The sequence below is a fragment of the Neopelma chrysocephalum genome, unplaced genomic scaffold (assembly GCF_003984885.1).
Source record: "Neopelma chrysocephalum unplaced genomic scaffold, ASM398488v2 Primary Assembly neopelma1_69, whole genome shotgun sequence".
Taxonomy (NCBI): Eukaryota; Metazoa; Chordata; class Aves; order Passeriformes; family Pipridae; genus Neopelma; species Neopelma chrysocephalum.
Window position 1 is genome coordinate 7,896,565 of NW_020897729.1, and position 15,247 is coordinate 7,911,811.

A 15,247-nucleotide genomic window follows, 5' to 3' on the forward strand; every position below is an offset into this window, starting at 1 on the left:
TCTGGGCAAGAGACCATGCATTTTTCATGCAAGAATTACTCACAATAAAGACAGAAGGATTTTTTTGAATACACTCCTCATCACCCAATTAACTTTTTCTCCACTGACATTAAACTGTAAGTCAATGATTAAAGCAAACACGGCTTGCTCATGAAAATTAATTCCTTTATGAACACATGAATATAATTCAGTCAAACTGCAGCATTCCTTTTTTTTAATTTATGTCTAATTAAAGAACAGAAATTGAGACAGAACAAACTGTGACTTCAAATAAATTATTGAATCAGCACAAATTTTTTATTAAAATATATACTTCTTACTATGACAGACACTGCAGACTCTTCCTCTGCAGTGAGGAGTCCATTATCCTCCTCATGATAAAACAACACAGCCAGCTTATTGTGAAGTAAATGCTCAACTCCAATAGCTCTGCTGTATGATCAGTCATAAACACTTCATTTTACTGTACTGCATCTGCCTGGTGTAAATAACTGTGGCATAATGAGAGGAAATAAAAACCCCCACCCCGCTCAGACTCCCAAACCCACATAATCTTCAACACACCTGCCTACAGGGCTCTTCCAAAAATCAGCTCTGGTCCATGTTTAGCTTTCAGCTCCAAATAAACTGGCAGGTGTCCAATTTTGAAAGGGAGGAAACAGTTCTATAAGCACCTTTTATGCTGATGGCTGCCTGCAAACACCAACCACGGCCAACAAATCACTGCACACTGCAGCCCTTTATGTACTGCATCAGCTAAAACAACTCCACAGCCATCCCACAACCCAGATGTGTCTTTGCTGGGGCTCAAAACTACGTGTAGAATAAACTGATTGCACAGAGAAAACAGGACCTACAAATAACCTTTAAAAAAAAATACTACTGTACACATACAGCTGAACTGGATGACATCTGCCAAGGAACAGGGAGAACAGACTCTGGACTTTTTTCATCCAAGGTAAACTTTAACATGGATACTGTAAGTGCTAAAGATGACAGGTTCTCAGCTAAAGTTGTTATTGCACTTCGATGAAAAGCAACTATACATCATTCAGACAAGTAATTTCCCTTTTAATATTTAGAAAAGGTTTTATTATAAGCTATGTGTTAATAGACTTTAGGTTGTTAAAGTAACAGCTGATAATAACACTCGAGATATAATGGTTTTGGTTACACGTACAACTCAACTATATATTAAGTTGCACCAATATTTTAGATAAATACTGCTATTTGTATAATTCAATGTCAGTTGAACTCTTTTTCAAAAATGTAAGATGTAAAGGGAATCACGGTCTTCTTCAGCAGTATAAGGGAGTGCTTTCTGTTCCCTTCATAGGAAATCCCAACATTAAATTAACATTTTGATATTCACTGAGATCTTACTTGGTTTAAAAAGAGAGAAAGTTACACACTCAGCAGTGTGAAACAACCACCTTTTCATTAAACTGCACTTACAAAGGCACTGTATAACCATAATTCTTGGAGTCAGATTTACCATTTCTGTGCTTTATAAGAAGGCAGAGGGAAAGGAAAAGATGGAAAGAAAAGCTGGAAAGTTGAGCAGCATATTGATGAGCATTGATTTACCTTCCTCATCAATCCACTTCATGGTGAACAGCTGCTCGTTGTCGAAGGAGCACATGTCCCGAACTTCACTGCACAGTCCCTCAAACGAGATGGAAGGTTCAAAATAGGTTATCATGATGTCCCTGAGCAAGAGAAAAACAGATTTGAGAAATTACACTGCAAAATGTAGCACTTCACCATCACCTCTAACGCTTTTCATATGCCACCAATATAAAACCCACCCCTGATGCAGCCTCCCTCCAAAATGTTAAAGTGAAGTACAGAGGTTCCCTTCTTATAGAAAAGTCAGGCTCCAAGTGATTTTTATTACTTGACATTTAATCCTCCAGGTATCTGCTTCAGAAAACTAAGATTTACTGCTCAAATAACTATGAAGTGAGTTGCAGCAGATATTAGCCACACAGAGAAATCAGACATATTACACCAATGGAAACTCAAGAATGAAATGCTGCAAATGTTTTGAATAATGTTAATAACATATTTTTGGTTTTACTTGCTCTATAACAGTTATTTTGTTATTAGATATCAAAATGTAAAAACATACACATCTTCTCCGACTAAATTCTGATCGTGTAGAAGTTATAAAAAATTAATGACAAATATTAAACAGGTTTTCTAGGAGATTTGGGGGGATGTTCCAAACATTGAAAGTGCCTTTAAAACAAGAGTGGTGCTTCACTCTATGAAGGGAAGGCTGACAGAGAGCCACATACTTAGAATTCAAATTTATCACTTTACTGTTTAGCAGAATGGGTATTTCTGTGATAATTGAGATTAAAAGTGAGTTAACCTGTTTTTAATATGTTAGCATAAAATGCTGACCAATTGTGTTGGTATTGTCTGGGCCTTAAAGGGGAACAGGTGACTCAGGGTTCAGTTCCTCAAACAAAGGAGTTGGGAGACACAGTTCAGAGGAAGGTGGGAGGCTGTTTACAACACACTCCTCCTCAAACACCTCATTTAAACCTAATATCTGAGCTACAGGACTAATTTTCCCATAAAAACCTCAGCTAGTTGGATTTGCATCAGTGGGTGCCAGCTCCCAGGACTGTTTGGTGGGGGGAAAAAAATAACCAAAGCAACGGAGAAAGTTTTTATCTGGTCAAAATTCACATCAAGCTTTCTACCAGAATGAAGTGTACATATGCAGCAAGTTAAATGTCTTTAAATCACCTTGTGCACGGGCAGAGTGGGATCAAGGAGGTGACTTAATGTAACAGTTTTGGTCACGGAACCGGAACGACGCTCGGAGTGCAGAGAGCACACGATAAACAAACTGCTGGCCTGAGGCTCCTTCAGGTTCAGCAGATGGAATAAAATCAACCAGCAGTTTCTAAGCACTCCAGAAGAACAGTGAGCCTGCTTCTGGATTTATGAGCACAATCAGCTGGTTTGGGTACAGGAAAGACTCCAGTAAATAGGATAGAGGTGTCCAGGATAGACACCATACCTCTTCAGGAATCTGAATAAAGCAGTCAAAAAGTGGTTTGGGGTTGAGGAATTGCTCCTCATCTTTCCACATGAGACAAGATGCAAAACAAAACACTTGGAGCCCTGTATTTAGGCACAACACAGCAATTTGGGGCAAATGAGGCTTCATTTGAAAGCCCCAACTGTGTCCACCCTCCACAGCAAACTCTTCTGTGCAACACAAAGGTCTCCCTTTGCATCCTCCCTAAAACCAGCAAGAACTGGGAACCCAATTCCAACGTTTGTGTCCCTGATGGAGGTGGATCTGACAGCGTGTTACTGTCACAGACACAAGGGCATCCCCCACAGAGCAGCTCCGTGTTGGGAGGCAAAGCCTTAACCTGTATTTCCTGTTTTTCCGGGAAGGAAATAAGGCACTGCTTACTTGGCAGCTCCACTGATTTGGTGCTAAAGTTTACCATTCCTTTGTTTATTCACATTTTAGTCCTTCAAATAAAGGATAGTTTAATTATTTTAGAATTTAAGCAAATTCTCTAGATTGCTATCTTAATAACTCCAACAGGACATGTATCAGACAATTATTAGATAATTTGGAAGATCTCCTCTGCTATACCAAACACTGATCAGTGTTTCAGAGAACCCTAGCTCAGAGCAATATTAAAAGAAAACGATGATATTAAGTATAAAAAAGGTTCCACAAGCAACATCTACAAAACAGCCTAATGTACCCCATATTATGTATGTGGAAATACAGATACATTATACATATTATCTACATACCCATATATTTATCACATACCTGGGTCAGTCATTAAGGCTTTTGATAATGTCTAATTACAGATCACTGAAATGAAGCCACACAGGACTCCTGGGGAATTCTGCTGTGTCAGGGTCATTTCTGTACCATAAGGGGCAGGCACTGACACTCACAACCATTTAAAGCATTTCTTTCCCCCGTGGAGGTCTGAGGTATCAAACTACCTGATCCCACAATCAGTTTTTCAGGAAAAAAATGTACTTTTGCAAAGGTAAACCAGTGTTGAAACAGCAAGAAGGGATGAAAGTGTCTCCATAGGCTTAGACCAAAGCTTTCTTATGCTGAACACTCTCCTTGATCATCAACAGACAACCCAAGTTAATTTTCTGGAAATCCTTATGGAGGTACATTTTGATTTTACAATTAAAATTCAATTTTTTCACCCCTCTTTTCCCACTCATGCAACTACATTAAAATTAAGAAAAGAAGCAAGTTTAACACGTATCATGAGAGGTGTCAGGAGCATTTTTCATTCAAACCAAGTCAAACTGAAGGCAGGCAGAGCACTGGTAACTGCTTTTTATATTAAAAATCTAACCTACATTACAGCCTACACAGCTAAAACCAGCATAAAACCTATGTCAGGCACTGAAAGAATACAAGCTAGGATTTCTAATCATGACAGAAAAATGGTTCTTATACTTGATTGGTTTTGCTTCTTTCTTTAAATCAACAGCATGAATTCTACAGGGTTCCTTGAGCACAAGCAGTGTGTTATTCCCACCTGTTCTCTGCTGCTACAACATGTATTAATGATATAACAACTTGTACTGACCTGACAAAAAGCATCTACAACAAGCGAGATAAGACAAAAGGCAAACTTTGAATATCATCAGAGAGCTGAAATGGGTGTAATTACAGATGCTGATCAGTGCCATAAGCTTGGAGCTGCTATACTTTTGTTACTGCATCAACAAAAAACTATGTAAACTTTTAGAGTAATAAATTCCTAAAAACTCCCTGAGGACCCTCTATTACACACACTGTACAAATCACACTAACTCTTTACAACTGGTAACACTATTTTAAGCGTTTTAAACAACCAGCCCTATGAGAAAGATAAGCAAAGTTCACTCCAGAGAAGGAAATACGTGGACAAACTCCACTGCCCTAGTTCCCAAGTCTCCGGGAATTCCCCACCCCCTTATTCTCATGATCTCTGCTCATTTTCAGGAAAATTTTCCTTCCTGTTTTAACATCTTTCATGAATTTAAGATAAAGAATTAGCACTGCACAGTTCAATGAAACAAAGACTCTTCAAAGGGTCCTGTGTGAAGTCTTTGTCTTGGCTGAGAAAAGCAATTGGGCTCCTGGCCAGAGCCACGTTTTAGGGATTCAGGTTCGGCTCTTTGCCCCAGGCAAGTATCCCAACTATCAGATTCACAAACCTTTCAAGAACAAATCTGTGCTTCGAAGTGGCTGTTGGCTTTTGGATTTTTCTTTAACCAGAAACTCCTCCTGGAAGATGAAAAGACCTTCCCAGCAAGACTTTCCCAATAACTTCTACAACCCACTTAAACGCTTCTATTAAAATGAAATTAGGAGAGATTAACATTTCCTGATTAACACTATTTCCCATTAAATCCTCGATCCAGCTCTAATCTTGAGACGGTTTATTTGAGGAAAGGGGAAAAAGGTGCCTTTGATATCAGCATTCCGATCCTCAGTCTCCAAGTCATTCCAGGGTAAGTGCAGGTGAAGTGTTTGGCTTTGATACCCACTTGATAATGTGAGTCTGAAAAGGGGCTTGAGACTTTCTGTTGTAAGAAAGTGGAGAGAATAATTTGCTTATATCTCAAAATAAATCATGACTAAGGCATTCAGCCTGTTAGTCTGTAGGTATTCACAGTGGTTAACCAACACCCTCCATGACTCAGTGATGTTATTAAACTGATAACTGCATTAACAGAGAAAAAGTCAACGGATAAGACTCAAAAGAAACATTCTAATATCTCTGAAATTATTACCAGTGTCATGAGACAGCATTCCTGCCCAGTGTAGCAGATTTTTTCCTCACTCCCACACCCTTGAGCTGCTTTCTCCCTTCCTGCTCCACAGCCTCCCTCTGCTAAAGCAAGAATCCATGTGATAGCACGTGAAAATGATCGAGATTAGAACTGACCCAGCAGAAGAAAAATAAATGGTTTTAACGCAGAACAATTCCCCTTTTAGTTCACTGTCTGACCAAATGAATGCTTCTGCCAGCTGATAGCCAGGGGCATCTCCACTTCCTTAAGAAAAGGTAGATTAAAGAGACTGTGAAACAAAGAGCTGAGAATTTCACATACTATTGCTTTGACAGAGTCTCACACATTCTCTAAGGCCACAGACTGTGCCAGTCTCTAAAGTAACTTCTACAGACTTCTGGCAAGAAAAGCCCCAAATCAGACACAAGCCAAAAACTAAGCACAGCAGCAAATGCCAAATGCTCAGTGTGGTTTCTATACCTCTCCTTAAAATTATAGGGCCAGAGACAGCAGAGAGTAAATACTGAAGAAGTAATGCACCCCTTCTTGTGCTGAACACAGATAACTGCAAGGAAGCTGTCAAGTGTCATGTGTTCACTCTTAATCCAAAAATGCAATCTACATTTTTTGCTGCTTAGATCACCTCCACTCAGACTTAATGGCTCAATGAACCACTGGCAACCCTTGCACTCAAACTTTTTAAGTCCTGTAACTGTTACTATTTAATAGGGGGCCATGAGCCCAAGACAGAACATTTCTTCTGCCCTATATGTTATTGCTGGAGAGACACTGAATTAGGCCAACAAAATTCAGATTTCCATTCTGCAGACCTCTAGTATTTTGCTTTGTTTGTTTTTAACAGCAGAAGCATAATTGATGGTACATAATAATAATAATCTTAGTTACCACTCATAGGCTCCCTTGGAAGTCACTCAGTCCCTGGGAAACAGCCTAAAAACCTATGAAACAGATTTTCATACAAACATCCTCTTTTTTTAGATCTGGGCATCACCTAATACAGAGCAAAGCTGGACCCTGAACGCACGAATTATGAATTTTGGCGTGTATTATGAAGGAATATGCAGTTGTTCCTGCCAGCAGGGCCTGGGGATGAAGGGAAGCAGGGTGAGCAGGGCAGAGAGGCTGCTCAGGTACATCCTTGTTCATCGGGAAGGCCATCCCAGCAAGAGGGAGGATCCAGCTCCCCCGAGACCCCAACATACGGAGGGGAGGCTCCTCCGGACACAAGCGCTGCACTTGAAATCCATGTAAACACGGCTGGACGGTCGTAGAGGGTTCATCCTACCTTCTCTCCCTCCTCCCCTGCAGTGAGGGGATACCCAGGGCTGGAGCCGGGGGTGTCCGGGGGATCCCGTGCCGGGCACCCCGAACCCCCACGGGGCCGCCCCGGACCCCGCTCCCCCCCCGTCCGCGGGGCTCGGCGGCGCACTCACCCCTTGTAGTAGGCTTTCACCCGGACCTGGTGGGCGCCGTCCCCGCCGAGGCTGCCGCCGAGGCCGCCCGGAGCCGACATGGTGCTGCCGGCGGTGCTGTCCCGCTGTGTCGGCATCGCCCCCGGGCCGGGCCGGGGGATCCTGAGGGAGGGACCAGGGCCGGGAGCGGGGCCGGGGCGGCGGCGGCTGCGCGACCCCCGCGCCTCAGCGCGCCCCGCCCGCGCCGGGCGGCACCACGCGCCGGGAGGGGGGCGAAGGGCAGCGCGCAGGAGAAGCGGGGCGGGGGGAGCGCGGAACCGCGCGGGGCGGCACCGGAGGGGAGCGTGGGATTTTTCCGGAGGAGTCGCTCCGAGAGGAGCCGGAAGGCAGCTCTGTCGCACAGGGATGCGGGTGACAGCGCCCTGTATGTGCCCCCCCGCGAGCTGCGTGGGCTCTCCCCGGCGGGACTCCACACCTCTGAGGCGGGATGTTCCACGCTGGAGCGGAGGGGGGAGAGGGGGCGGCGGCACGCAGGTAACCGGGGCCGCAGTGGCGGGGCTGCCGCAGCCGCCGCTCCCAGTCGGGCAGGTCTGAACCCGCTGGATGGTCCCTCTGCTCCCTTCGTGGCCCCCGGAGCGGAGGCGGCACCGCGATCCACACACAACTCCCCGGCACTTGGTACGGCCCAGCGCGGGGCACGGCGGGGCCGCGGCGCCGGCGCGGCGGGAGCGCAGCAGGATGTGGGGTGTTTGTTGGATGTTCAGCGCCGGGACGGAAGCGAAGGAGGAAAACTCGTTTTACCCAGGTACCGACGGGGCTCATCCCCACAGCGTGGGCAGCAGGCGAGGGAGGGTTTCTCCCCCTCTGCTCTGGGGAGATCCCACCTGCAGTGCTACCTCCAGCTCCGGGATCCTGGACACGAGAAGGTCGTGGAGCTGCTGGAGTGAGTCCAGAGGAGGATCGTGAAGATGCTTCGAGGGCTGGAGCCCCTCTGCTCTGGAGACAGGTTGGGAGAGCTGGGGATGTTCAGCCTGGAGAAGAGAAGGCTCCAGGGAGACCTGAGAGCCCTTTCAAGTGCCTAAAGGGGCTCCAAAAGAGCTGGAGAGGGACTTTGGACAAGGGATGGAGTGACAGGACACACAGTAATGGCTTTAAACTGAAAAAGAGTTAAGATTAGATATTAGGAAAAGATTCTACCCTGTGAGGGACGTGAGCCCCTGGCACAGGTTGCCCAGAGAAGCTGTGGCTGCCCCATCCCTGGAAGTGTTCAAGGCCAGGGTGGATGGAGCTCTGAGTATCCTGGTCTAGTGGAAAGTGTCCCTGCCCGTGGCAGGGGTTGGAACGAGGTGATCTTTAATGCTCCAACCCAAACCATTCTGCAGTTGTTCTTGTTTTAAGGCTGAAAGAGCCAGAAATGCCCATAGAGGTACTGGCTGGAAGCAGCTCTCCATCTGTGGGCCAGGCTCCAGCTGAGCTGTTCCATGAAACCAAACCCATCACTACCATCCCAATGCCAGGAATAAAAGCATTGGACACATCTAACTAAGCTCCTTTGCAATCAGTTCACACCATGACTCCTCCACTGTTGTGGCTACTCCCAATCTGATTTGAGAGGTGACAGAAAATTCTGGATGTTAACACAAATCCCTGGCAAAAGCAGCCAGTGCAGAGCTGATGGGCAGCAGGAGCTGTTCAGAAATGATGGCAATGCATTTCTTACAATTACCACTGACCAAAGTGTTTTCTGTGGGAATTCTCAAGACTCCACGCAGTGTGCACTCCCCACAAGACAATATGGTCAGTTCAGGTGAAGCTTTAATTCCCATACATACTTTTTTTAGAAAAGTAACATGAAGGATTTGTTTTAACTGAGAGGGTAAAGAGGGTGGTTAACAAAAGGTATTTTGATTAAAGCTGTTAATCATAAGCCACCTTATCACTGCAAGCAGTATTTCCTCTCAGCTTTGCTTATTTAACATCAATAACTTTTGACAACACACATTTATTGCCCAACACTTCCTGAACTGAGGGATGCTTCCGGCAGTCCTAAGAAAATGAGAACATTTTTTTTCTTCTGTAACAGTAAAACAATTCCTTTTTCCCACTGCTCCCTCCAATCAGTATTGGAGCAGCCTGGAGTTCAGCTTTTTGTTACAGGCTGCTGGGTGAGATCTGCACTTCCAAAGCAACACACTTGGCTCTTCCTCATGTTTGTGATAAAACAACTTGAGCCTTATTTTCTTTACTTTAGTTGTGGTTGCAAAGTACAGCTTTTTTTTTGCTACCTGACCTTCCTGCAGGGATTTGTTCAGTTTTTTGTTCCCCAGAAGCAAGTTATTTGCTCCACCCAGCATCCACAGAGTCTTACATCTTATTTGTACAACAGGAAGTACCTTGCTTTACCTGAACTCACCCTTGTCTTGCACCAAGACTTCCAACATGTTTTCTACTTCCTGCTGGATCTCCACCACCTCCCTGGGCAGCCTCTTCTAATGTCTAACAACCCTTCCCATGAAGAAATTCTTCCTGATGTCCAACCTGAACCTCTCCTGGTGCAGCTTGAGGCTAAATGTCCAATCACCAGTTGGTCAAGCATTTCATTCTCATTCATACAAGTGGTTCTGTATAAAATATTTAAACTGCCATGAACCAGCACTCCTGTCTGAGGTAGCAGTTCTCTGCCTTGTCACTGCACTGAGCCACTCTTTCTGTATCCTTGGGAATACAACAGCTTTGGAAACACCGGTATACCTAAGGCTGTGTAATAATGTTGCATAATTCTAAGATACAGAAGACGTTGCTTCATCACAGAAATATATTTCATGAAGAGGGATGAGTTTATCAAGATGTCCCATGTAAAATTTGACTTGGGTCTGCGAGGTGGAGTGACTGCTTGTCTTCATGGAGTTTGGGCTTTGCTCATCTGTGCCTGGTAATATGCAGGAGCTGCTAATTTCAGACTGGAATTATTGACATAATTCAATTCTGATGAATCATGGTTAATTTAGGGGGAGGGTTGGTCTTCCCCATAGCAGGGAAAGCTCCGAGGCAGTGTTATATAGGAAGGAAGTAAAAGCTTGGTTAACAGGGATAAAAGGCTGTTTCCCATTCCTCAGAGAAGTTAATAGTTCACCAGCAGTGCCCTGGCTGGAGCTGCTGAGGTCCTTCAGCAGCAGGTATTCCATATATGGAGAAGCACTACAAGCAGGTAATTCTCTGACCTTAACCATGGGAACCAGGAAGGTGTCCCTGCCCATGGCAGGGGGCTGGAACTGGATGATCTTAAAGGTCCCTTCCAACCCAAACCATTTTGTGATTCACCTCCCAGCAGCACCCTCCAAGCAGCATCTGCCACATCCTCCATTTTCCTACTGTAGCTAAAGCATGAAAAAACTAAAGCTCATTTGTCACAGGCCCAAGCAACACATACCTGAATTCTACCCCTCCCACAGGAACCTTGCAGTACCTGTCCCTGCAGCCATGCTCACTTTGTTGCAAAATGTGGAATATGTCAGAATTATCTGAAGTCAGGATGTTCTGTGATGTAAGATCTTTGTGTACTTTCAAGCCTAATCAGCAAGAAAGGAGAACTCATCAGTGGGGCAGGCAGCAGATGCATCCCTTAGTCAAGGACATCCTGGAAGCAACAAGCTTTAAAGAAGCAGTAAATCAAGATGTTGATGTCTATGCATACAGTGCTAACTTGGCAAAATACTCAAGGTCCCTGTATACTATAGCTGAACTGTCTTCATTGCAATTCCAAAAATCATGCCTACAGGTCAAAAAGACCCTGGCCAGGTGCAGACCCTTCCCCGGAGCATGCGTAGAAGTTAGCTGGGATTACGTACTTTGTATAGAAATTAATAATGAATCCTAATGTCCAGAGGAGGCCACCAAGATGATCAGAGGGATGGAGCACCTCTTCTAAAAGGAAAGGCTGAGAGAATTGGGATTGTTTAGCCTGGGAAAGAGATGGCTCCAGGGTGACCTAACTGCGGCTTCCCAGTACCTGAAGGGATCCTACAAGGAAGACACAGACTATTTACAAGGGCCTGGAGTGACAGGACAAGGGGGAATGGCTTCAAACTGACAGGTTTAGATTGGGTATTTGGAGGAAGTTCTTCCCTGTGAGGGTGGGGAAGCACTAGCACAGGTTGCCCCATCCCTGGAGGTCCAAGGCTGGGTTGGATGGGGCTTGGAGCAACCTGGTCTAGTGGAAGGTGTCCCTGCCCATGGCAGTGGGGTGGAATGAGATGAGGTTTAAGCTACCTCCAACCCAGGCCATCCTGGGATTCTTTGATTCTAATAGAGGGGCTGTGCCTGGGAAGTGACTAACTCTGAACTTCTGTGTATAAATGACAGTGTGGAAAGTCCAGTGGGGTGTGCTGGATTTGTGGAATACCACCAAGCATCTGGGCTTGGGCAGCTCTGAAATAAATAATCCATGTTGCTCTCGAGTGTGTCATTATTGGCTTGTTGCACACTGGGGAATGAGCCTGATTTTGTTCCCCAGACAGTAACCTGAATGATCACACAGCACCACACGCAGAGCTGTGGGTGCGATGGAGACTGGGCCCCTCACCACAACCTCCCTGCACTGTTATGAAGCTGGTCACTGTCTTACGGTGATCCCACAGCTGCTGGGGCATCCCCCAGCCTGGCTCCCACATCCCCATCCCCTTCAGGAGGATCACAGGATCAGTTAGGTTGGAAAGGACCTCTGCAATCATCGAGTCCACCGTGTCAACTTGATCAGAGCACCAAGGGCTACGTCCAGTCTGTCCTTAAACACCTCCAGGGACAGTGACTCCACCACCTGCCTACACAGTCCATGCCAAATGGACTTCCATTCCAAATGGAATTCCAGAAGTCCATTCCGGGATCACCCACCGCAGCTGCCACAGTGCCTCTGGTGATGGGCAAGGGAGGTTACACAGGATTTATCCTGAAGGCACCTCTCACAGGCATCCAAATACATCCAAACCCTCTAAGTATTGTGAAAGTGCATATGTATCAGTGATGCAGGAGAGACCAGAGATACTGTTTTAACTCATATTCACACGGTGCTTCGAGCTGATGGGTGGCAGGAAGGGTGGAAAGAAGCAAGCAGAGCCTCAAAAAGGAAAGTTGGATGGCTCATGCTGCTGATAGCATCGAAGCAACAGCTGCTAAATTAAGAGGCACTTCAAAGAGTCTCTATTTTGTTATACACGGAAATGAGTCGGTTATTTTGGTTGAGAATACCGCGTTTTCCAAAACCCCGACCCCTCGCGGGCAGCGCCAACATGGCGGCGGGTCCCGTCACGTGCCCGGCGGCGGCCGCGCCCCGCGCGCGCGCGGCGCCTCCCCCGTGAGGGAGGCGAGAAAATGGCGGCGGCGGCGGCGGCGCCTTGAGCGGCGCGTCCCAGGCGAGTGTCCCGGCGGGACGCGCGGGGCGCGGGCGAGCGGCAGCCGCGGGGCCCCGTCCGGGCCGCGGGGGCGGGGAACGCGCGCCCTGACCGCGCCCCGGCGGCGGGCCGGCCCCTCCCGCCCACCTTTCCTCCCCTGAGGGGGCGGCGGCGGGGCCGGGCTGGGCGAGGCGGGGGCTGAGGGTGGGTCCGGGCGCGGGGGCGTCCGGCGAGGGGGCCGCGGGGCCCCTCAGCGTTGGGAGGGTTCACGGCGTGGCGTGGGGTGTATTCCCACAGAGCGTACCTTCGTTATTTGTTTTATTGTCATTTTATTACCTTTTTTCCCCGTTATTTAATTATTTCTTTCAATGCCTTTTGCCACATACCAAAATGCCTGTAGGTGGTTAGGCTTGGAGGAAATGTTCCGGTTTTTTGGGTTTTTTTTTTTGTGGTTTGTACCCTTGGAGTTGTAGCGGGAGGTTGTGAATGGAAAGAATAAGAATAAACTGTATATATTAAAAAGAAAAAAAAAGCCCCGACTATTTTTAGATAACAGTTATGGTTGCGGATTGTCAGCAATGTTTGTTATTACCATGGTGTTTACCAAAACTTTGTAAAACATGAGCAGTGATATTCGTGTGCACTGTGAAGGTAATTTAACCTTATTGGCATAGACTAGCAGGTATTTTTTTTACTTACGGTGTTTGCTTTCAACAAAAAAATATAAAGCAACAAAACTACTGAATATTTACCTTATGCACAGTAATTTGAAGTTATGTGGCGTCGTGTACTGTTACTGCTTGAATAAACACTTATTTTCAATATAGTTTTCTGTTGTGCTTTGTATTTTGCGCTTGCTTAAATCCATAGTGGTGGTTTAAAGTCACTTTAGTGTGTTTTTTAAAACTTACTCTGCATTACGGAGATTCTTTAACTTAAAAGTTGCTCGGGAGCATCATTGCAAGGTCTTCATCATTAAACAAGATTAATTTTACTCCAAATTAGCATCTCATACCTGCTTGAAGTGTGGTGTCGGAGGAGATGCTGGGCAAAATTTTAGGAGCTCTTTCCTGTTTTCATTGTACATCCATTATGGGAACAACTTGAGCAGTGACAGCGTTATTTTTGAAAATGAGACTCTCTGAGCTAAAGGATTAACAGCTCTCATGGGGTGAACTCGTGATGGAATAGTTAGCAAGTGGGATATGTTGCACATCTTGCTTATAACACATCCAAAATGTGGCTGAGAATGAAGGAAATGATACATCCAGTGTTGTTTTCTTAGGCTCATTTAACTGGTTGCATAACTTTGCAAAAACTAGCTAGACAAGTTGTAGGTGTAAATATTTTGAAGTGCTTTTAATGTCCTCTGGAGGAGACAGGACTGTTTTTTTTGAGGTACTTTTCATTATGTGAAATTAATGTAAAGTGGTTTTAGAAGTGCTGCTGGTTTTATTGCAGTTGGAGTGGTTACCCATGTGTGTTAATTTGTGCCCTGATGTAGGCAGACAAATGGCATCGATAATGCACAGCACATCTGAATTTTTAACAGCAGATCATACTTTTTCTTTAGTTCTAATAGCAGGGAATCTCTACTTATAAAGCATCCTTTGTTGCCGTGAATTTTGTTTGATGGCAAAGTGTATGCAAGGATCCAATATGATGGTGGGCAAGAGGTCCTTAGGTGACCATATATCTGTTAAAGTTTAGTTCTTGCAGGTACCCAGGAGCTGGAGCATCGTGTGCAGCTCTGCTCGCAGAGTAGTTGTGTTTTGGGAGGTGAGGGTGGAGCCTGGCCCTGTAGTGTTCTGCTTCCAGCTGTGTGAGCTGAAACTCCTAATTATGTTCCCATTTGATGCAGCATCCAATGGGTGGTTTGTTAAGCACTTGGCAAAGCTGCTTTTTCCCCCAGTACATTGCAGCTCTCTCTGATGATTTCTCTGAGCCCTTCTTTATGGTAAGAAGGAAACACATCTTCCCCCCCTCCCTTTTATTAACATCCTTCTAAAAGCAATAAACAGCTACTATGCTGTTTCCTGTTAATTATAGTACTAAGACTGAAAAAGAAGCCAAAGTAAACACCCCTCATATATTGAGGTTTGTGATTCATTTCAGTTTTGAAGATGACATTTTGGGAGAGAGATTGTACTCTGCAGCACAGGGAATTCTCATCAGGCTGGAGAGGATGATCTGAGGTGATTAGATAGGTAGTTTCTTCCTTGACACTTGCTGCATTGTGTGAGGTATTGCTGTAAAAAGCATTTTTCAATATATCCTTTCCCTCTCTTTCCAAACAAACATACCACCAGTGATTTTTATGAAAAACAGGTTTTGCTTCTTGTCCAGGATCAACCAGCAGTTCAGTGCTGGGCTGTGAGGGAAAGGGATATGGCAGTACACCTTTGTAGCTGGCTGGAAATCTTGCATGTATTCCTGAGCAACTTTTGATGGATCTTAGATTATAACCACATTTCTCGGTAAATTTCATCAAGCAATAGCAAATACTACAAACTTAGATTAGGTATTAGGAAGAAATTGTTCCCTCTGAGGGTGGTGACTGGCACAGGCTGCCCAGAGAAGCTGTGGCTGCCCTGTCGCTGGAAGTGTCCAAAGCCAGGTTGGACA

General features: G+C 45.4%; 2 protein-coding genes across 10 annotated transcripts in view; one reads left to right on the forward strand and one right to left on the reverse strand.

Moving 5' to 3' along the window:
• The window catches only part of PRKCI (protein kinase C iota), a 29,248-nt gene extending 18,539 nt beyond the window's left edge, over positions 1 to 10,709 (reverse strand). Inside the window, exons 1-2 of one of the 4 annotated variants that reach the window (XM_027685923.1) lie at positions 10,666 to 10,709; positions 1,588 to 1,709 (exon numbers count right to left, since the gene is read on the reverse strand). In XM_027685923.1, coding sequence (XP_027541724.1) covers positions 1,588 to 1,702 — 115 coding nt within the window. In that variant the 5' untranslated portion in view covers positions 1,703 to 1,709; positions 10,666 to 10,709. Of the gene's footprint in view, positions 1 to 1,587; positions 1,710 to 2,760; positions 2,850 to 7,256; positions 7,425 to 10,665 lie in introns of those variants that run through there. The other 3 variants (XM_027685921.1, XM_027685922.1, XM_027685924.1) reach the window with 3 other exon arrangements.
• A 1,865-nt stretch (positions 10,710 to 12,574) lies between these two features.
• Positions 12,575 to 15,247, forward strand: part of PHC3 (polyhomeotic homolog 3) — a 30,804-nt gene continuing 28,131 nt past the window's right edge. For all 6 annotated transcript variants that reach the window (XR_003534614.1, XR_003534615.1, XR_003534616.1 and 3 more), the window contains exon 1: positions 12,575 to 12,643. The gene's annotated coding sequence lies outside the window, so the exon portion shown is untranslated. The remainder of the gene's footprint in view (positions 12,644 to 15,247) is intronic.